The sequence below is a fragment of the Mus caroli genome, unplaced genomic scaffold (assembly GCF_978045245.1).
Source record: "Mus caroli unplaced genomic scaffold, Mus_caroli_1 scaffold_20, whole genome shotgun sequence".
In the NCBI taxonomy this organism is placed as follows: Eukaryota; Metazoa; Chordata; class Mammalia; order Rodentia; family Muridae; genus Mus; species Mus caroli.
This window is the reverse complement of record NW_028227275.1, coordinates 50,205,739-50,229,345: the sequence shown is the minus strand read 5'-3', so window position 1 is coordinate 50,229,345 and position 23,607 is coordinate 50,205,739. Positions and strand designations below refer to the sequence as shown.

The 23,607-nt window shown below is 40.6% G+C and overlaps 2 protein-coding genes across 3 annotated transcripts in view; one reads left to right on the top strand and one right to left on the bottom strand.

The window, feature by feature from the left end:
- The window catches only part of LOC110285981 (membrane-spanning 4-domains subfamily A member 4A-like), a 181,634-nt gene that overhangs the window by 109,435 nt on the left and 48,592 nt on the right, over positions 1 to 23,607 (top strand). The gene's annotated exons all lie outside the window — the stretch shown is intronic.
- Ms4a7 (membrane spanning 4-domains A7) lies at positions 1,600 to 16,303 on the bottom strand. The gene is made up of 7 exons (XM_029472751.2): positions 16,187 to 16,303; positions 13,018 to 13,244; positions 7,968 to 8,093; positions 5,888 to 5,944; positions 4,502 to 4,708; positions 2,370 to 2,471; positions 1,600 to 1,779 (listed from the first exon to the last, which is right to left on the bottom strand). Exons 2-7 carry the CDS (start codon positions 13,162 to 13,164, stop codon positions 1,714 to 1,716), a joined length of 705 nt encoding a protein of 234 aa, XP_029328611.1. The 5' UTR covers positions 13,165 to 13,244; positions 16,187 to 16,303; the 3' UTR covers positions 1,600 to 1,713.

The following is a 23,607-nucleotide window of genomic DNA, read 5'->3' as shown; positions in this document are numbered from 1 at the left end:
TTTACAGAGTGAGTTCCAGGTCAGCCAAGGGCTACACAGAGAAACCCTGTCTCGAAAAACCAAAAAAAAAAAAAAAAAACCAAAAAAAAAAAAAAAAAGATCTGGAGAATGGTAGCATCAATAAACATGCTAATGTGAAAGGGGGAAGAAATACTCATGGGAACCCACCCCTAGACAAAGAAATATTGACCACTAATGACTGCTGAGATAAGAAGAGTTAGCCTCTAGCCAGGAATGAGTCATCAATTGGTTGTCCAATAAAAAGAATTCAGCCCTGAAACCATATGCATACAACAAATATTGACTCACTAGGCTATGTTAATATATTTGAATATAGTTGTGAATATATATGTAGCATATGTGTATGCATCTATATGTAACAATAGCAATCAGGAAGGAAGAGGTTATCAATTTGGGAGGAGGAAACATGGAAGGACTTAGGAGGGGCTGCAGAGAGAAAAGGTAGGAGTCAAATAATGTCATTATATTTTAATTAAATTGTATAAGAAATAACTTTGATGATGATGATGATGATGATGATGATGATGAAACTAAAATAAAAGAGTGTATACTGCTCTTGCAAAGGGGTAAAGTTCAATTCCCAGTACTGATATCTAGGGGCTCATAACTTCTTATAAAGGGCAGCTGACACCTCTGGCCTCTCAAGGCACATGTATTTACAGATATGTATGTACACATGCATGTGTGTGTGTGCACATGTGCACACATGTAGGGAACTAATCCTTGTACCACTGCATTTCCATAGCATGTTTATATGTTTGAAAAACTTACACATATTTTTCAGTTACACATTTCTCTCTGGGGAGCAACATTAGAAGCTCTCTTTCTTGAGTAAGCAATGTAAATTTTCCAATCCAGCAACTAAGTTGCTATTGCTTTTATATGTCCAATATCTTACTCAGTCTTCTACTTAGATGAGTGAGTATGCCATGATTAGTTATAGTCTTTGAATCTAAAGAAAAATCACTATGCTAGGGATATAACACAGTGGTAGAGCATGTTCTAAGTGTTTGAAAGTCCTAAATCCAATCCCTGTGTGTGTGTGTGTATGTGTGTGTATGATTTCAATATATAATGAAATCATTAAGTGAGATAGAAATAAGTAATTTTTTCAACTTAGTTTCACTCTATACCCAGGCTGACCTTGAAGTCATGATAATCCTGCTTCAGTCTCTCACATGCTAGGATTACAGGCATGAACCATAATGCCTGGTTATGATTTATTATTTCTTTTTATTGCTGTGGTATCAAACCCAGGACCTTGTACAGGCTGTCATACTTTCAAAGGATCTCAAATGCTCTTGGAATGCGTAAAGTATAATATTTAAGCAAAGGATTGTGCAAGCAATGCAGAGAAAGACCTTACCTAGCCACATGACCCTGTCAGCTTCCACCCCAGGAGTACATGCTTTCTCATCTAGCATCAGACAGATGAAACACTGTCTGTTCACTCTATTTGGGGAAGTTGATAAAGTTTGTGGTCATTGCGGAATGTGGAATCAGGGAAGTTTGCTGACTCGGACTTTAGGAGCTGATGTTCAATGGAAATGAAGTGACTCATTGAAAGTAGGACAGGAGAGCTTTTCTTCAGATGTTTATTAGGATCTACCAAAGCTGGGATTTTAGGCAAGTCTAGCTGTACTCTGCTGTGAGCAACAGATATCTTCTTTCTTCTTCTGTATTTCAGATCCATTACTGCAACAAATTGCTTTTGACAAGTTGGGTATGATCTTGTGATTGAGGCAAGAAAAATGTACCCTAAAGAATAAAATTTATTAACAGAGCTTAATACTTTGATTTTGGGGGTAGGGTAAAATATTTTCATATTTCCCTCAATATATAACAATGTATTATAGTAACATTTTATAATACTACTTATGCAACTTTATCATAATATATGGTTGCCACTCTCCGTCTCCTCGTTTGTTGCTTTCTGGTGTCTCATAGTTGAGTCATAATTTGTTCAAATTATAACATTTTATCTTTCACTGTAGCATTTAGGAGAAATAAATACAGTTTAAAATTACAACACAATGGGCTAAGAGATAGGAAGGGAAAGATCAGAAAGACATCAACAAAATAGTAAAGTCTTGGTAAAAATCACATTAGCAAGGGCTTGGCCGTGGAGATTGTCTAAGAAGCCAGATGCCAGTATGTATTTCAAGAACAAGGCTGTATAAACTCTCTTTCTATCCTGTATATATATTTTTTATCTAAGTCTTGGTTCATGTATGAAATTTCATGAGCCAAATTCTAGAGCCAGCTGGTTTCTTGGGGAAGGATTCTCTGCTCTGCTGTCCTGTAGAGCAGGGGACCCAGTGGGTGTCACACAGATATCAGGTACTTACCCCAGGTTTGTTGGAGTAGACTTGCTTCCACCAAAAGATAGAACTGTATACAGCTAGGAAAACCTCCAGCACAGTGAAGAGAAGCATCATCCCCAGAGCACTCTGCAAAGCAGCACAGGCCTGGGTGGGACCCCACACAAAGCCTTTGGTCCCCATTGAGAGGAGGTGGGGGTGGGGTGGGGGCAGCGTGGGGGCGGGGTAGTGGTGGGCAATGGAGAACAGAAGGAGCAGAGGCAAAGGCTCAGACTTTTTCTCTGCTTTCTCTTTTGTAAGGACCTTAGGAATTTCAGATACAGAGATAAAGAAGCAGTTTTTAAGTCCCTTTATTAGAAGCACCCCTAGTGTCTATGGAATTGTGAGTTTAGCTGTGCTAGCTACATGGGGATGAGTGAGCTAACTGCATGGATTTGTGAAACGTCCTGGGATATTGAGTACCATTTCCTTCTCCAATTGTCACAAGTGAAATGAATTTCTAATCTCTGTTACTAATACATTGGCAGGGCTCTTCCTGCATTCCTATTATCCTGACAACCCTAAACTCTTACCCTGGGCATCCTAGTCTCTAATACCGATTGTGAAGACTCCTAATAATTTTCTAGTTTGTTTTGTCTTTAGAATCCTTGTTAGCTTCTGCAACCTACACCATCTTCATGCCTATCTTCCTCCAGCTCCTTTTTATTTCTTTAAGTCTTACACACATACACACACACACACACACACACACACACACACACACACAGAGAGAGAGAGAGAGAGAGAGAGAGAGAGAGAGAGAGAGAGAGAGAGAGAGAGAGATTTGTTCAGGTTAATGCTGTATTTATTAAAAATTAGCATTCTTTTGAGGTTGGCTTACGTGCTGCAACTTTTCTGATGCTAAGGAAGATCTTTTTGGCTCTACTTATGTGAAAGTAAGAGACTATTTGATGTACTGAAGTTAATCTTAATTAAAACAGTCCCTCTGAGGGTGCTTTTTACATATTGATCTAACCTGTCTTTCTTGGAGTGTGATCTCCTGCACTTTCCTATGCTCACTTCTTACCAGATGAGTCTCTGTTTTCTTTCATTTCCTCAAATTCCCAGATCAATTCGTCTGATCTACTCATGTGGCCTGATTCAATAGAATATGTCTGAAAACTTTCACACATTCTCCAAGACTCCCAAGTCAGATGGACCCAATGGAATGAAACATCACTAGTGTGATCACTCACACTGGTGTTCCAGTAGGAGAAGTCATGAAGGAACGATCTTCCTCCTTAAATTACTTATTGTTATGATTTAAACATGATAATCCTACATTTAGAAAATGGACTAAGCCAGGTTTGTCACTATCACTAGGTGGTGGCTGTCAAATTTGTGCTAAGAAACTTCTTCTCCCAAACACTGATGTTTGACAGGAGTCATATCTACTGGGTAGCTGCCTCCAAACCCTCTTTGCCAGCCCTTGAAGTGTGCACTTAGGGAAATTAAACACTTTGTGTCTGCTCCAAGTGTCAGAGTACCTGTGATTAGAAGGCAAGCATCTCTAATGGGTAGAGCTTTTCAGCTCCAGCCAAGTACTCAAAAGAGCTTCCCAGAGGATGGCCTAGCCGGCCATCAATGGAAGGAGAGGCCCTTGGTCTTTCGAAGATTATATGCCCCAGTACAGGGGAATGCCAGGGCCAGGAAGTGGGAGTGGGTGGGTTGGGGAGCAAGGTGGGGGTAGGGGGAAGGTATAGGGGACTTTCGGAGAGGAAACTAGGAAAGGGGGATAGCATTGAAATGTAAACAAAGATGTAAATATCTAATAAAAAATTAACATTTAAAAAATTTGAAAAAAAAAAAAAGAGCTCCCTATTTCCCAACACAAACATCAAGGAACAGCATTGCCTGCTGTGATTTAAGACTTTGTATTGTGTTTTCTTCATCTCTTCATGGTTCCTCTTTTTGCTGTGGTTCACACACCTCCTACCACACTGAATCTGCTAACTTTATGTCATATTTGTTTATTGTTTTTTTTTTTTTCCTGTCTGCCCTAGACAGTCAGACCAGCATGACCAGAGACTGCTGAAAAAGCAGAAACTATCCAAGGGGCTGGGGGTGGGGGGAGACAATGGGGTTTTACATGATAAGATATTCAGTCTGGAACTACTTACTATAGCACCGACGTAAGCCAGGTAACAGTTCTTGTCTTCATTCTTCCAATGGTGGGATTTCAAGTAAGACAATAAGGACAGGAATTTCTTTTCTGAGTTACAGTGTGGAAAAGCACTCCCCAGGGCTATCAGGCAATAGGTGAAGAGGAAGAGGCCAATGACAGCAACAACAGAGCTTGTTACATTGGAGGCCAGGCTGCTCAGGGCCTGGAAGAGAGATTCTGGGTTGGGTTCTCATCACAGGTTTGGTACAGGGTTTTCTGTTCCCTCTGTCCATTATATGGCAATGGCGCTTCCTTGGAGTTGTTTCTGATATAACCCATGGCTTCCTTTCAGGTAGACTATGATGAATTTGTCTTTGTATCACAGTTTGTCACATGAGATAGGAAATGTGTGGCAAATGGGGCAATGTGAACAGCTCCCCACAGTCTATCTTTCTAACACTCCAAGATACTGAACACCGATCCAGGATCCTCAGCCTGTTGCCAGTATCTCTACGCACTCCCCCAGTGTTCTTAGAACTGTTCTTATTTTCAAGACCTCTTAGAATATGTCCTTTGGCATGCTCTGGAGAACCTAGATGAAAGTTTGACCTCACATAAAGAAGCAACTTTAGAGACTAGTGGAAGCAAACTGTAGAGCATGGATATCTTAGAAGGTGATCAGGGCTAAGGGAAGATAACCTGTACTTTCATTTGACAAGCAATTGACAAAGATGACCTTTCTGTTTCCCTCTGTAAAAGGGCAAGAAGTACTGGTGTGTGGGCTTAGTCTCTGTAGTTCTTGCCATGCTTAGTCCCCAAAAGTATAATGAATGGACTATAGTCTTGAAAACACAGGATGAAGCAGCTAAAACTGTTGCTCCTGTGGGTAGCAGCCTTTCCTACTTTCTGCCACATACCCACCAAGATGGAAAAGCCACATCTTGATTCTAGAAGACATGGGGTCTGGCTAGCTATGGCGGAGAGTACACAAGTGGTTTAGGAATTGACACTTGCTCCTGATAACTGAAGCTGCAGTATAAACCCAGGAGTTATGGGGTAGTTGAAGAATTCTCAGCAATTGGATGGGGTCACAATTCTGGGCTTGGCATCAGGAAATGTAGATTCCTATATCAGCTGTTACTAATCTCTGTGTGCTTGACCAGACAAGCTCTTTCTTACTCTGTGTTTCTGTTTTTCTCCTATCACATGTGAAAAATGAGCACTGTCACTTCATAAGTTACTTCCCAAGAGTGTCAGAGGGCCAGCTGAAGATCAGTATGCTCCATAACCTGTTCTCAGCTTCATTTTCATAAACAGTACAATGGAAGATTGAAACTAGAAGAATTAACTATGAGGTTCTAACTATTCCACCCAACTGGAGTTTGTTGGTATTCATACTTACAAAGGGTTTGGTTGAGATTTTTTCAGAGATAATGGAGAGAATTCCAGCAATGGCAAACTGTTCAGGAAAGAGAGAGGGAGAGAGATAAAAGGAAGAGAGCTGTTTTAAGCTGCTTTCAAATCACTCCTAAAAAGTGATGGGAAACTTTCAGAGAGACAACCCTACAGTAATGATGTGCCCACACTGCTAGGGATGCTTCATATCTGCTTGGGATGTTTATATAGACTTTGAAGAATAAGCATCTGCTCAGGGAGGTTTATGTTATTGGAAAACAGCAGTTACTGCAGACCAAATGCAACAAATGCCTGGCAAATGCTACTAAACTGTGAAATTGAAAGAGGCGTTGCCCCACCTAGGGATCCATCATGTCTGCAGACACCAAACCCAACACTATTTCTGTGGTCAAGAGGTGCTTGCTGACAGGAACCTAGTATGGTGGTTCCTTGGGAGGTCCTGCCAGCAACTGACCAATGTAGATGTGGATGCTTGGAGCCACCCATCAGACTGAGCTCAGGGAACCTGTTGGGGGAGCAGACAGAAGGACTGGAGGAACAGAGGGGGATTGCAACACCATTGGAGACAACATTGGCTGGCCTGACCACCCAGTTCTCCCAGAGTCTAGGCCATCAACCAAGGAGTGTACCTGGAGGGATCCATGGTTCCAGATACATATGTAGCAAAGGATGGCCTTGCCTGACAACAATGGGAGGGAAGGCCCTTGGTCTGGGGGAGTTTTGATGCCACAATGTAGGGGGACGCTGGAGTGGTGGGGTGGAAGGGTGAGGGTGGATGGGAGAGTACCCTCATATGGGCAAAGGGGAGGGGGAGGGCAGATGTGGGATGAGGGCTTGGTGGAGGGGTAACCGGAAAGTGGGATATCCTTTAAGATGTAAACAAATGGAATGATTAATAAAAAAGAAAGAAAAGAAATGAAGAGGAGCTTGAGGCATATCCATGACTTGAGATTTGAGACAATATAGAGACAAGGAAGCCAACAGAAGGACCCAGGAAAGAGTCTCTCATGTGGCAAGAGACAGAAAAATATGGCATTGAAGCTATGGGTGTAGGCCACCTGAGTATTACCTAGAGTTTAGGAAATCAGGAGGAAAAGACCCAACAAGGGGTCTTTATTATAAGCACTGAGATGCCAGCACTTGATTCCAGTGGAACTGGGGGTCAGCAAGCAGAGGGATGGCAGTGTGGGAAAGCCAAACCATTGATTATGCCTGTGGGTTGAGTATGGAGTAGTAACAATTAGAGCCAAGAAAGAACTAGCAGAAGCCTCATTAAGAAATGTGGAGGCTGCCACCACTGGTGAGACAGTAAGGTCAAGGACAAACTGTACTTTGGGGACAGGGGCAGAGCTTTGTGCACATTGTGCAGCAGTTGTGCCCACACAGAGACTATGGCCACTAAAAACTCTTTGTAAAATTTATCTTCTCAGATAAATTTTCCTCTTTTCCTCATTTTTTCAAGATTCTCTATTGGAAAGAATTGCTCATTGGTAGGATGCATACATTGGGCCTAGCAACTCTGAAAATAAAATCCAGTAGAGTCTTTGACTATGAGCCACTATATGACAAGAAACCCAAGAGCTCTATAGATATTCAGGGTTACCCATAAGCAGAAGAATGCTTCTGTTTCCCATGAGTCTTGTCATTACTGAGATAAATATCTGCAGAGCTGTGGCATCTCAAGCTTACTGTATAATCAGCCTTCTTACTCTGGATCCAACAAATGATTGTTCTGAAATGGCTAGAATCCAAAGGCCTCTTCAAAGCCTCAAAGATGGCTATGAAAAACCATCCTCTGGTCTAAGAGGATGTGGCATCAGATAAGAAAAGTGCTGATGTGCCAGTGTGTTGTCTTCTCCTTCTGCCTTCCGTCCTAATTAGAGCCCTCCCTCGAAGTGCTGACTTTTGGATGGGAGAATCAAGACATAGGCAATAACAGGAATGTTGAGTTGGTTTCCTCCTGTCTCCTTTCCTCTTGAAGATGAAGTCATTCTGTGACAGAGTGAGTGCCTGTGGGGTATTTAGAAAGCATACATTTTTTTTTTTTGAGACCACATTTTACTTACACAGAGGGATCCAATAAACAGGTATCCAGTTATCAAAGTGGTGGAAACTTCTGGGTTGAAGTAGGAAGCTGACACCAAAATGCCCCCAAAGCTTGCAAGCATCAGGGCACATAGTATCTGGATGGTCTGCAACACACAAGGCAGGGACTTCTAGACCATGGTTTTAAGTAGATGCAAAGGATTATTTGAAAACACACTGACTTACAAAGACATTTAAAATACACTGTTAATTCCTATATTAAAGAGAGAAAATTCCACAAGGAACAAATAAGCCTATTCTAAGAGAAAAATTCAAAATTTACCTCTTTTATTTTGTGGAAGGCTCATTAAACTCAGGAAGTGATTATGTGAACGTTTAATTCTGAAAAGTCTACTTCTCAAAACATTTCCTTTTGGAAAAGTCATTGGGAAAAATTGTCTGAACTAGAGCCCAGTTAGGTGAGTATAGAGAAGGAACTACCCGTGGGAATCTCAGTGCAGGCTTCAGCTTCCACCGAGAGCCGTTGAGCATCACATTTCTGGTGCTGTCACTCATCCATTTTGTCATTTGATTTTAAGAATCATTGTGATTTTTATGGTGGCAGTTGTCAGAGTAGTTTACATTTGTTTAAGGGTGTCTGCATTCTAAACAGCATTCATCACATCTTTGTAATGGATGAGGATCAGGAGGGAATTGAGTTGTACAAACTTGCACAAATGTCAAAACTGGACTGTTGTTTGACCAGACATTCAAACTTTTATTCACCACTTAATCTATATTGTAATTAACACAGAGTCAACATTACCCAACATTAAGATAAGTCATCTATTACCTCAGTTCCTTATTGAGTACCCATGTACCAAGAGGCAGGCATGAAGCAAATGATAGTCACTGGTAGATTCTTATATCTTCCATGTGTCATACAAAGTCAAGTTCCATGACAACTTGGGTAAAGTATTATTAGAACATGTAACAAGGATGGGATCCATTAATGATAGAGATTTGTGATTAAGTTGATGGGAGATGTTGGAACAGAATAGAAGATTCAGAAAAGAACTCATAGGAATATAGCCATCTAATATTTGACAAAGTGTCCTCAACAAAGGGTGCTGGGGAAATCCACATGTCAAAGAATGAAGCTAGATCCCCGTCTCTCACCTGCACAACAATAATTCAAAATAGATCACATTTGTTAAGGTAAGGTCTAAGACTTGGGAACTTGTAGAGCCAAACAGGAGGAACACTTCAAGATGCAAGGATTTCATGAAAAGAAGGCTGATAATTCAGATAACAATGGGAAGAATTGACAACATTGCATGGGATGAAGAATATCTGCCTAGTAGTAGAAACAAACATGAGAGTAAAGTGACAGTCTGAAAAATGGAAGAAAGCCGTTGATGCCTATTTATCCTATGAGGAACCTCAAAGCTTAAACACTAAGAAAACCAAATCAACCAGTAAGTAGGCTAGTGAATGGAATAAACAGTTTTCAAAGAAGAAATACATATAACAAACAAACATTAGAAAAAAATCATTCAACATCCTAATGTCTAATTAGGGGAATGTAAATAAAAAGTGATTTCAGAGTCCTTTTCATCCTAGTCAGACTGGTTATTATCCAGAAAACAAATGACAACAGATCTGGTGAGGATGTGGGAAAAGAGGAACTATCAAATGGGAATGTAAACCAGTGTGGCCACTGTGAAAATCAGCACTGGTTCCTCACAAAACCAAAACTAAAGTAGAACCAGCATATGACCTGATGATGATTCTTGGGTATTTCCCCAAGGAAATCAAAGTCAGCATACCACACAGAGGCCTGCACATCTAAGCTCATTGCTAAACAATAGCCAAGGCACGAAACCAGTTAGATGTCTACCAGCTGACAGGTAGAAAAAGAAAATGTGGTTTTTACACACAATAACATTTTATTAAACAACAAAGAAGAAGAAAATAATGCCATTTAAAGTGAAATGGGTGGAACTAAGGAACATCATACTAAGAAAACTAAGACAGGCTCAGAAAGATAAATACTGTTTCCTCTACTACGTAAAATGTATGTTTAAATATATACATGTGCATATATACATGGAATATGAGAATGGAAGAGGAAATGGGAGGAGGGGAAGTGGTCCAAGAGGTAGAAGATAAGAGAAAACAATGGGATAAAAAAGACAAATGCCATACTTTCTTTCATATACATAATCTATAGTTATGTACTGTGTATACACACACACACACACTTATGCAGAAGGAGACTATTTGAAAAAGAAAGAACACCAACAAAACAAGAGGATGGGAGGGAATAAGGAATTTAATCAGTAGGCAAACATGATTTTATATATATATGTATATATATATATACACACACACACACACATATATATATATGTATATATATATATATATATATAATTTTATCATCTGTCTGTCTGTCTGTCTATTGGAAGCAGTGGTAGTGATATAAGGGCCAAGATCTTGGTATGAAGACTGTGAAATAGTCACCTAGTAGCATGACAGGAGTTTCTGAAGGGAGATTCCAGGGGTGAGAAGAAAGCTAAAAGACTGATTGATCTCAGAGTCCCAAGAAACAAAAAGACAACTCTAATTGTCTTTTCAATGATATGGGGCAAGAATTGCTGAAGGAGTGTTTTCAGAAAACAATGAGCTGCTGGCTAAGCAAAGAAAGAGGCACTCGAGAAAATAAAAGGGATAAAGAATCCAATAGTTAAGATTTAAGATGTAGCAATGAGATATGCTGTTCTAGCAAAGTGGCTGTAGTAAATTATTTCTAAATCTCTTGACTTCACTAGCCCCAGTAGACTGATTAGGTTTCTAATAGCAAGCATGATTGCCCTCCTGCTGAGTAGGCCTAAAGTGCCAATAGACAGCTGTTCGTTGCCACTGACACTTGAGTGTCACTTATTTCACCTCTATGCATGGCTTGCTATGTTAGTAAGTGTTATGGCTATAGGTGTTGCAGTTGTATAAAACTATTTAATCATTTCCTTTCCTGGGCATAGAATTTTCTGGAATCATGAAAGATATACTAAAAGTAAGAAGTTTTCATATACAGCTTGAATCATCTGGGTGTGAAGTGTCTTCAGCTGTAAGAACACTCCCCCAAGCCCCAAGAGGCAACCAAGAGGCTACATTAATGATCTATGTTAGAGATACTTAGGCTACTCTGCCCAACTATTTGAATAGAAGTTTTAATTCTATTTCATTCAAACATATTTTAAGAGGATAGAATGGTGTCAATGGATCCTGAATTGCAGAAGGGGCATTTAGGAAGGTGTCAGGAGCCATCTAGGAAAGACTGTGGTATGCAAGTGAATTTTCTGGAGATGGCCCACCATTTTGCATGGCCTGGGATAGGTGAGCTCTGAGATGCAGTGTCCTTAGAAACTTCATTCCAGGATTGCTTCTTGCTGTTGATATGCCTTTCCTGTCACACTTAGCTTAATGATTCCTGGCCATTAGCCCACCCTATTGGGCAAATTTCCTGCAGATCAATATGAAGATGTACTTTCATACAGTAATGTTGTGTAGATGAATTGATGGTTTCACAATCTCTGATAATGATTTTATGGAACTCTTAAATTGATACAAGTAATCTCAAGCCCTCTATAGAAAAAATTTGTATAAAGATACAAATACAGCTGTGTAAACCTTCATGTGTCACACGCTAATTTCACTAGGATAAGAAAGCAGGCTTGAAATAAATTTGTGATCAAGAAAAAGCATTCATCATAGGTCAGGGTGAAGGATGAAGCCACATGTGTGCACTATGATAAAGCAAGGCCATGTGAAACTGTTGCTTTGGACTTACAATGAGTTTATAGAATGAAACACTGCTTTGAACTTAGTATCAACATCCTTCACTAACTCTCTTTTTGTGTAAAATTTTATCCATGAGGTAATTTTATAAAGAACTATCATCTTAGAGGAATTTAGAAGGCCAGAGAGAAATAATAAAGTGTGGCATCTGGGGCTCTGCCCACCCAGTTCCATCCACCAAATGCATGCATGCACATGTATATATGTATGTGTGCATGAATGTATGTATATATGTATACATGTATATGTCTATGTTTATATATATATATGCATTTTTATGTATCTCTTTGTCTATAAGCATGTACATAATACGTGTGTAGGTATATGTGTATGTATGTAAGTATGCAAGAACACTTGTGAAATTATTGAGACAGGTAGTTGGGCCCAGCCAAATTGTGTGTCTGTGTGTCTGTGTGTGTGCTTGAATTCTTCCTTTCTTCCTCCTCTTTTCTCTCTGGGTTACAGAGAGTTAATTAACTCCGAGCCTCTCACCTGGCCAGGGGGCCCTTGAGCTAGAGAGAAAACAACCCTATTAACAAAGTTTGCTTCTTAAGGTCTTGGTGCTACCAGGAGAAGTTAATTTCCAGAAACCAGCAGCTTTTAGCCACAGAATAACAAGAGAGAGTTATGTTGCCAGAGACCATCAAGAGTAACAAGGCTCAAGGTCATCAGGCTTTGGCCTTTGTCTGACTCTGATCTCAGTACCCGTGGTGCAGGGAAGGTTCCCAGCAGGAAGGTTTCTGAAGGTGAGAACTAGTAGGAGTTGAGTCTCAGCAGGAAGTATTCAGAGCCCTATGGTGAGTAGGATCCTGCCTATAAGGGATAATGATACTTAGATGTCTTACAGATGCTCATGTGTACACAGAGAAACATGTGTAGATGAAAGCAACTTAGATGGTGTCATCTCAAAGTATTTGAAAAACAAAACTCCAAGTAAAAAGACCTAACTTAATCAGACTAAATAATATCATATCTTTAAGTCAGAAATCTCCACTGATCAGACACTAATTTCTTAATTATGCAGTGTTCTGGTGGAAAAGCACAAGTGGCTTTAGTTATTTTAAATGAAGGCCCAAGGAGGGAATAGTTTCCCACTCCATTTCACATTCTGGTTTGTTTGTGGAATCAGTCAAAACAGGTCAAGGATTCTTCCAGACTCACTATAGCTTTGTAGTCTGGACACATTCTTAATGTCTCTCCAGCATTCTCCTTCTAATGAGATTGACTTACTCCAAGAACTGTGGCTTCACTAGGCACACCAATCAGCAGGTCATCTTCTTTCTCATATGTATGTCCAGTTTTCTCTCTTTTGTGGATAATGGTGTCCTTTGGAAAGCAGTTCCACCCAATGCTCTTGGTGCCAAGCTGTAGACGCATGGTGCCAAGGATGCTAGAAGAGGCATTGGACTCAGTTCGTCCCCAGGGTTTGACTCACAGACACCCACAGGCACCAGGGTCTGCAGGGAGTGAAGAAAGATGGGTTTGTTTGTTTGTTTGTTTGTTTTTTAGGTAAGAATTGAGTACATTCAGGGTTGGCTTGCTGTTTTACAAACAAAACTGGATGTGGCTTTCAGGGGGAGCATAGAATAGACTGCACTCTATCCATGATGGGCAAGAAACATTCTATTGGGGAAAATTGCAAACATTTCCAGGAACTCCACAGTTAGGAGATTAGTAATCCAAACAGATTACCTGCAACAGAGCGTATTCACCTCACTGCCTGTCCCCCAAAGCCTTTACTTTCAGTCCCCTCTCTCTACCTCTTGTACCTCTGCCTCCCCTATCGTACAGTATTTTATCACATCTCCCAGGACATCACACTGAAGCTACCTTTATGCTATCCAGTCCTCCACTCTTCATTTTCTCTGCATTAGATTAGTAAGTGCTTTCCAGTTTATAAAAAGAACATGTCTAATCCAGAATGTGCCCTTTGCTTCTACTAACTTAGTAACTATCAATATAAACACTTAAGTCACATTGCATTTCAGGAACTAGAATATCAAAGCTCTTAATCCTTCAAAGAGACTTATCTCCTAGATGTTATTAAGTCTATTTCATATCTTAGCAATCCAGGACTAATAAGTTCATTTCATTAAAAGAATGTTTTAAAAAGCACTTATCTGCTGCATCTCATGTTTAACACACTGTAGCAAATATAATTATTGTTAGTCTATGTTCGTAGAACTTGCAGGTACTTGAGCTATGTCTTCTGGGCTGAAGATCTTGCAATATTTCCTTCTATGTGACATTAATTCTCATTTGCCTTTTCTTTCTTCCTAATAATATTAACAGCTCCACTCAAGAAACAAACAGTCCCCCACCAGGTCAACAGTACCAAATGAACCCCGGATTCTTGTTACCAGTGGGGCAGATGGGGATGGCACTGCATTGGAAGCCAAATGTTTGTTGCAGCTGAAGCATTAGCTATCATTCATTCATGAGTTCAAAGTCTGCCCCTAGGAGTGGCTATGATCCTGGGGAAGTGTGGTAAAGGTGTCTCTTTCCAGAACTGCCCCAATATCGAGAAACCTGGATTTCGAATTGATTTTTGTTGCTAAGTATATCAACACAATCCCCTTCAGGTTCTCATTTCTTTCTTGGATTTGCCAGGTCTCAGATCTAAGAACTGCATTGCATGCTTTTTTCTAAGCTCCCTGTTAGGAGCTGGATGCCAGTTTGACGCTCTCTAGCCTGTTAACATCCTGTGCATTTATTTCCTGTTATTTTTAAATTGACCATTTGTTAGAAAGAACATATAACAACAATGTCAGCTAAAAAGAAATATAGCTTGCATGAATCAGAATGTTCCTGACTCCTCAACAAATAATACGAAGTCACCAGTTTCATTCTCCTTTGTGTTCCTTTTCTCCTCTCTTCAGTTCTTTCTCCTCTTTATGTACTATTTTACACAAATTATAACACTGTACAAATGGGCATTCCAACTATTTAGAATTCTTATCAATCTTCGACTAATTACAATAGCCTTAAGTATAAAAGGCAAACGTTATATTCTGACATGCCAAAAACATTGTTAAACCTCAAAAACAAAATCTTAAATGAAGTCAAGGAAGTCAGATGCTGTGTGGTTCTACTTATGAGGTACCCCTACTACTCAGTTTTGTAGAAAAGTAAACTGGTGGGGGAGGGGTGGGTGAAGAGCAGTTGTTTAGTGGATTGTCATGGGGGTGCCAAGCATGAATGAACCGAATGCCACTGAATCACACACTTCCAGTAGTTAGAACGCTATAGTTATGTAATTAGATTTTTAACTGTAATTAAAAATCCAAGTGATAAATTCAAATGAATGCATTTCATTAGACTGAATGTATAATCATGGTCATTTTGGTTCCTTCTATTTTTGTTATCACTATGAACAATGCTGTAAGAAACACCTGTGCATTTTAAAACACATAGAACTTATGCTTATTTTATATGTTCAATTATCTATTTATGATAGCATATAGAGATGTATTTCCTGAATTTAAGCTATTCTTAAAATATGGCTATTTTGAAAGGAACTCTACGTAATGAAGTTTCTTTTTTTTTTTAATATTTTTTTTATTACGTATTCTCCTCAATTACATTTCCAATGCTATCCCAAAAGTCCTCCATAACCACCCCCCCCCACTTCCCTACCCACCCATTCCCATTGTTTTTTGGCCCTGGCGTTCCCCTGTACTGGGGCATATAAAGTTTGCATGTCCAATGGGCCTCTCTTTCCAGTGATGGCTGACTAGGCCATCTTTCGATACATATGCAGCTAGAGTCAAGAGCTCCAGGTTACTGGTTAGTTCATCATGTTGTTGCACCTACAGGGTTGCAGACCCCTTTAGCTCCTTGGGTACTTTCTCTAGCTCCTCCATTGGGGGCCCTGTGATCCATCCAGTAGCTGACTGTGAACATCCACTTCTGTGTTTGCTAGGCCTGGCAACTGACACCATCACCTCCCAATCCAACTATGCTTTGTCCTTCAGCATTCATTATGTTCACATGAAGTGGGAATGGCCCTTAACTTTCAAAAAGGGTTCCAAAATCTCTTCTATTCAGGCAAACACCTCTGCTCACAGTACTTTTCTGTGTTGCAATGTTAGATTAGAACCATAGTTTCCAAATTAAACATTTTCTCAAATCTCAGTCTTCTTTGAGAACATGTTTTATAAGACTGAGTGGCAAGAGTAGGGAAATTAAGGGAACTAACTATATAAGGTCATCACTTCAGATCTCAACTGATCTCAAAGGTGCTTTCCTTTTTGACAAGTAAGTAAACTGAGGCTTCAAATGGGCCTCACCAACTATTGCAAGTGGTCAACAGAAAAGACAGGATGAAAATCCATTTCCCAGGCTGTCTATTTAGAGCACAACCTCTCCCAGTGGTAAGATTCCAACCCAAAGTTCCTACCTGTCCTCACAGCCCTGTCCTGTGTGCTGCAGCTCCTGGGCCTGCTCACTCTGCTCCTGGGAGAACTCAGACTCAACCTCTCACCAGCTGTTTCCTCCAGAAGTTGCACTGTCTGCCTTTGACACTCAGTCATTTTGTGTGCTTTCCCCGGAAGTATTCGTGATTACACAGGGTGTGAATTTGCAGTAATTACAAGTAGTAGGAAAGTGAAAAGCTGCTCTGCTTCCCCTTTCTGAAGTGTGAGGTTTGGAAAAATAACACAAAATATAATCATCTCACAAATGTGGTCAAGTAGGGAACGATTCCTTGCATTTCTATATTGCATTAAGTCTGTCCCCTTCTGAATGAGAGATATTAGAATTCACGGTCTGACTGTTACAGAATTAATGAGGAAGGGAGTAAGGAGTTTATGAAAATCAGAGTTATTGGATTTGAGAGATTTGGACTTGAGAGAGCTTATTGATATGGAGATAATTTCCAGCTGGTTGGAAACCACTTTTAAGAGTAAACCTCAGTCGTAGCTCCCAAGGTTAATACTTGTTTCTTCCAATGGAGTATCACTGAATATACAAACCACACTCAAGGGAGTAGACGGCCATCGCAAAACGAACTTCATGGTATTGTTGGAGATGTTTATCTCGTAATTTTTTGCTTGGTTACTGTTTTTTTCTTAAATCTTAACTTGTATTTTGATTATCCTTATGGCATCTGATTTTTTTGGTTTTCTGGCTTTGTTTGTGTGTCTCTCTGCCTGTGTATGTGTTTCTTGTGATTTTTCTCCTTTATTTATTCTATTTTTCTGTTTGCTTTGTTTTATTCTGGTTTGTTTGTTTACTGGCCTGTTTGGTTTCTAAAGAGAGAAAGGCGTGGAGTTGGAAGGGTGGGGGAGGTGAAGATCTGGGAGGAGAAGGAGAAGAAACAGTGATCAGAATATACTGTAGAAAAGCAAATTTCTATTTTCCATAAAAATATTTTTAATAAAAATGAAGTATGTCTTAAAATAGCTCCAAAATAAGTTAAAAACAAAAACAAGCAGAAATCCAACCCATACCTGTTGCATAAGTCTAAAAGAGGATGGCCTAGAAGATGACAAAAGGAAGTAGAAGAGGAATACTATAGAGAAAGATGGAGATTCCAATGCCGTGGTAGATGCTCATGTACTACTAGTGTACTTGAAGCTAAAACTGTTATTGATATAAATCAGCATGGCTCCAAGAAGTTCTGAGCAGACAAACCACCAATGGTCAGGCGTTATGTGTGCTGTAAGAATGACTTTGTTTCAAACCTGAGCATAAATTAATTACTTTGACTTGTTTGTTTTGTTTAGTTTTAATTCTACGCGATACCACGAACCCTTTATTTGTAGTCTTGCTTTCTGTGGTTTCATTATCCACAGTTCACCACAGTATAAAATGTTCATAGATAGTTGTAAACACAAAGATTTGTTACTTTTAAGTTTCCATTCTGTGAAGTGTGATGAAATTGTACCATAAGTGAGACAGACAGACAGACAGAGAATTCAAGTTAACCACAGCATATTATAATTGTTTTATGTATGTATAGGATATGTGGTACAGAGCCATGCAGTTTGAGACATCCACTGCTGATTTTGATAAATATCTTCTGAGAATTGGGTTGGGGAGGAGTGAGCCCAATATACCTTAAGTATCTAACCAACTTACACTTACAGAATAGGGACTTTCTAATAATACATAAGGCAACTGTATAAGTAGAACCAAGTGATTCCTCTGCTTGACTTCATTGACTGTCTTGTGAAAGCCTAGCCAGCCCCTTGGTGCTCCTTCACTGTCACCTTTATCATTTCTCATTTGGAACTTCTCAAGTCATGACTCCAATAAAATCCTTAAAATGTTATTGTACCTCAGTTTCTTTGAAAGTGTCCTTGACAAGTCACCCACACTCCAGTAGAAGAGCTCACAGTGACGAATATTTGGGCAGCACAAATTGGATTTGTTGAGAAAAAAGGAATACAAGGATACAAAGGACACAAAGTTTGGGAGGAAGGGAGATGGGAGAGGTCTTGGAAGAGTGGGATGAAGGTGAGTACTGTCAAAATACAGTGTCTTAAATTCTCAAAGAATAATAAAATATAGGAAAAAGCTTCAGACTTCATGCCAACTGCAGACTAAAAGCTAGTCCTCTGGAGAGCACAAATGAACTATTTGAAACAAGTATGTTGTCCAAAATTTATTTCTTAGCTTCAGCAAGTTGAACAGGGTGTAGTGAGATTGAAGTATAAAATAAATGTTGCTGAGGTACATTTTGGATGGAGATCATTTTTTGGAAGGTAAATGTTGACCATATACATAAATAAAAATTAAAATTTACATGCAACACCTATACTAATAAATCTACTAGGACATTTATTTCCAAAAATGCATGTACTTATTATTGGTTGAGTGAGATAGGAATTTTGCCTGAGCATCATTTAAACATGAAGATGACGTTTCATATCAGTAAAATGACCTTTTAGCTCTCTGTAATGGCTCACAGCTAAGTTCCCAGACAGAACTTGGGAAGATTTTGAGTATGATGCCAGCTTGGGTTACATAGTGAGCTCTGGGGCCCTATAGTTGGATAGAGAGGTCATAGGCCTTAGAGGAGAAGCTGCTATTAACATTTTGCTAAATTCATATTATGCCCAACTACCTTCTAAATACCTTTGTTCCCAGAGTTTGGTGCAGTTCTCACACTTCACCAAAGACGCTTCTCTTTGAAGTGTAAAAGGCCTTTCATGAAAGCCTGGTCAACGTGCACAAAGTGCAGGGAATATGTGACTGTGGAGTCCTTAATTTCTTTTTTTAAAATTAATAATTTTATTTCAAATGATATCCCCCTTCCTGGTTACCCCTCCACAACCCCCCATTCCACCTGCCCTCTCCTCCTTCCTCTTTACCTCTATGAGGGTGCTCCTCTACCCACTCACAACTCTCACTCACCGCTCTAGCATCCCCCTACACTGGGGCATCACACCTAAACAGGACCAAGGGCCTCCCTTCCCATTGTTGTCAGATAAGGCCATCCTCTGCTACAACATATGTATCTGAAGCCATGGATCCCTCCATGTATACTCTTTGGTTGGTGGTTTAGTCCCTGGGAGGTCTGGGTGGTCTGGTTAGTTGATATTGTTCTTTCTATGGAGTTGCAATCCCCTTCAGCTCCTTCTGTCCTTGCTCTAGCTCTTCCACTGGGGTTCCCAGGCTCAATCCAATCTTGACTGTGAATATATGCACCTGTATTGGTCAAGTTCTGTATTGGTCATACCAGGTTCCTGCCAGCAAGTGCTTCTTGGCATCAGCACTTGTGTCAAGGTTTGGTGTCTGAAGATGGGATGGATCTCTAGGTGGGGTGACCTCTAGATGGCCATTCTGAATGGATACAGAAAAGATGGTACATTTATACAATGGAAAACTACTCAGCTATTAAAAACAATGGCTTCATGAAACAGGCAAATGGATGGAACTTGAAAATATTATCTTGAGTGAGGTAACACATACACAAAAGAACACACACTGTATGTACTGCACTGATAAGTGGATATTATCCCAGATGCTCAGATACCCATGATACAACCCATAAACCATATGGAGCTTAAGGAGAAGGATGACCAAAGTGTGGATCCTTCCTACATAAAAGAGGGAACAAAATAATCACAGGAGGTACAGGGAGGGATGGACCTGGGAGAGAGAGAGGAAGGGGAGGGAAAAAAGGGGTGTGTGTGTCAGGAACAGGTATTGGAAAGGACAGGAGAGAAGTATAGAACATCAGGAAATCAAATAGAAAGAAGTAGCAGTGGAGGATGGGGAACTCGGGGTAGCAACTAGAAAGTCCCAGACTCCAGAGAAGCGAGTGGCTCCCAGGACCCAATGGGGATGACTTTAGCCAAAATATGCAACAAAGGGGAGATAGAGCCTGTAGATACCACCTCCAGAAGATAAGCATGCCCCCCCCCCACCCAGTTGAGAGATGGTGCTACTCACCCATCTCAAAATTGTTAACCCAGGAATGTTCCTGTCCAAAGGAAAGACAGGGCTGAAGAATGGAACAGAGACTGAAAGAGTCCTTCTTTCTTTCTTTTTAAAAATATTTATTTATTTATTTATTTATTTGACATTTTCTTTATTTACATTTTAAATTTTATCCCCTTTCCTCATTACCCCTTTGAAAAAGCCTCTATTCCATCCCTCCTCCCCCTGCTCACTAATCACCTACTACCACTTCCCTGTCAGTTGGACCGTGAAAGGCAGTCTGTGTTCTAGATGAGCAAGGATTACTCTGGAGACCCAGTAGAAAATTCTACAAGGATGGAACCATGAGCTACGCTCCCAGACATTAGGCTTTTGACACCAAGAGCCCTCAACTCCATAATCCTGTGGCTATCAGTCAAGCTCCTGGTATTCTGAATGGACTCCATCCCCACAGTTACCTGGCTACAGCCAGGTATATCCCGCCCCACAGTCTGTTCTCAGCTTTTCCACGACATACAGTGGTCTGGGATATCCGAGAACAAGAACCTGTCATCCCTGGCCTCTGTGTGGCCCAGGGACCCCAAATTTCGCTCTTCCATGGTACCCAGTGGTCTGTGGTGCTCGAGAGTTGGAGCCAAGACTACGCCTTCCCCACCCCCTGGACCGGGATTCTGCAGCCTGTGAGGCCCGATGCCCCGTCCTGCGGCAGTTCCTGCGGCAGTTCCGTGGGGTCACATGGCAATCTCCCATGCCTTGCACTCAACACTTGTCCTGGCATTTTCCTATACTGGGGCATCAATCCTTCACAGACCTCTCCTCCCATTGATGTCTCACAAGGCCATCCTCTGCTACATATGCAGCTAGAGCCTTGAGTCCCTCCACGTGTACTCTTTGGATGGTGGTTTAGTGTCCACAAGCTCTGGTTCATATTGTTGTTTCTCCTATGGGGCTGCAAGCTCCTTCAGCTCCTTTGGTCCTTTCTCTAGCTCTTTCATTGGGGACCTTGTGCTTAATCCAATGGTTGGCTGAGAGCATCCACCTCTGTATTTGTCAGGCAGTGGCACAGCCTCTCAGGAGACAGTTATATCAGGCTCCTGTCAGCAAGCACTTGTTGGTATCCATGAGGTAACATAATCACAAAAGAACACACATGGTATGCACTCACTGATAAATGGATATTAGCCCAGAAGTTCAGAATATCCAAGACACAATTCACAGACCACATGAAGCTCAAGAAGGAAGACCACAGTGTGGCTACTTGGGTCCTTCTTAGAAGGGGGATCAAAATACCCATGGGAGGAGATACAAAGTGTGGAGCAGAAACTGAAAGACAGGCCATCCAGTGACTATCCCACCTGGAGTCCTTATTTCTAACTGGGGACAGCTCTAACACAATATATAGCTGATCTTTGCTACTTTGTGGGTTTGTCTTTTCCCATCTTGTATCCCCTTTGTTTTCTCCCTTATCACTAGATAGGAGGGGAGGATATGGAGGTGGGTGGGTGGAGATCCTTGAATCTAATTCCTTTTGTTTCTCTTTTGAGCATGACTAACAAACTGAACCAATCACTATGAATGACTGCCAACCATCAACCCCATCTTTGAAGGCCCTTGTATTGAGAAACTCTCTGAAGAGTTCCCAGAATTCCATACATCACACAATCACAGAAACCATCTGCAGCTGGAAAAACCATGCCTCTTCTAGAGCATCAGTCAAAGCATGTCCAAAGCAGCCTCACATCCCTATACCTGGGATTGAGTTGAAAACACATCCTTATATTTCTATGGCTTTTAAAATAAATCAAAATTCCAGAACTCAAAAATGTCACTACAATTCCAATACCTGAAGCTCAAGGAACACCCCAGAAGAAGAGGCAAGATGATTGTAAGAACCAGAGGATTTGGAGCACTGCTATAAATTAGTGTCTTCTGGACAAGACAGGAACATTGCCCCATGAGCTCTCAACATCAATGTTTGTTTGCACAAGAGCGCACCAGTCAACATTCCAGGATGGATGAGGAAAGACTCCATCCTAGTTGAGGAGTTATAGTAAGTCAAAGGCTCCTGAGGATAAATGAGTCAATCTTCTTCATAGATGAACTCCTGCCCAAATGGTCATCCCTACACACCTGGCTACACACCTGGGTATATGGGAAACACTAATTAGAGCCAGTAGGTTTTATACACAAACACATATATGTATCTATATCACAATAATAACTATGGATAAAACATGGGACTCGAATATGAGAGAAGGATGTAGAGGGAATGTGAAAGGAATTAAAACAGGAGGAAGGGGTAGATGTAGTCAAAATACATTGCACTCATGTGTAAAGTTCTCAAAATATAAAAACTAGACACAAAACAAACAAAGAAACAAACAAAATGTTTAAACAACAGGACCAATCAGGTGGCTCAGTAGGTAAAGATGTGTGTTGTCAAGGCTAATGGCCTGCATTGCATCTTCAGGATCCAGATGATGGAAGGAGAATTCTGACTCTTCCTGTAAGTTGCCCTCTCATTTATCTCTCCCTCTCCCCTATCCCTCTCTGTCTCTGTCTCTCTTTCTCTCTGTCTCTGTCTGTCTGTCTATCTGTCTCTGTCTCTGTCTCTGTCTCTCTCTCTCTCTCTCTCACACACACACACACACATACACACACACACACACACACACACACACACACAAAAGCAACTGTTTTTAAAATGGTTCCAGAAAGGGGTTGGAGAAGTGGATCAACAGTTAATAGTGATTGCTGCAGTGATTGCTGAAGACCCAAGTCGGATCTCCCAAGGGTGGCATCAGATTAGATCTCAGCCCTCTAAGCATCATGATCTCAACCCAATGAGGCCCCAAAGCTAGGAACCCATCTGGCATGTTTAGAGTATGGAGTCACAGTGACCATGCGAGAATTAATATGTTAAACCTCTCTGGTTTTGATTGTTTGTTATGTACCAATAATGAAACACATGGACCACAGAGCAGAAGGCCCTGTTCTTGAGTTCCTTTTGTTCTTCTGAGTTTGTTGGACAAATGTCTACCACTTCCTCAAACAGGGACAGACTCATATCAATCTTCTCACATGCTCCGACTGTGGCCTCTGTCTCAGAGCTGGAGTTGAGGAGAGTTCTCCTGTGGTGGGAGGAGAAAGAAAACCCATATACAACTTCAACAATTTTCTCATTTTGTTTGAGATTGAGTCTTTGTATGGCACAGACTGGCCTTGAACTTTCAGAAATTCTCCTGCCTCAGCCTCTGAATGTTGGGATTATAGAGATCTGAAGTCCTTACTTCAGTCTTAATCTCATGGTCTCTTAATCATTAAACTTTGTTTATAGGTGGATACAGCAAAATCATTATTTTGATTATTTCTTTTTTGATTATTTTTTTCTTGAGTGCATGGTGTTGCTTTTTATAAATTGCCATGTCCCTG

Coding starts and splice junctions, on each gene's coding strand:
- Ms4a7 (XM_029472751.2), bottom strand. CDS start 13,164: ATGCGTCTACAGCTTGGCACCAAGAGCATTGGGTGGAACTGCTTTCCA. Junction 8,094..13,017: donor GTGAAGCCACAGTTCTTGGA/GTAAGTCAATCT, acceptor TGTGTGTTGCAG/ACCATCCAGATACTATGTGC. Junction 5,945..7,967: donor TGTTTATTGGATCCCTCTGT/GTAAGTAAAATG, acceptor TTTCCTGAACAG/TTTGCCATTGCTGGAATTCT.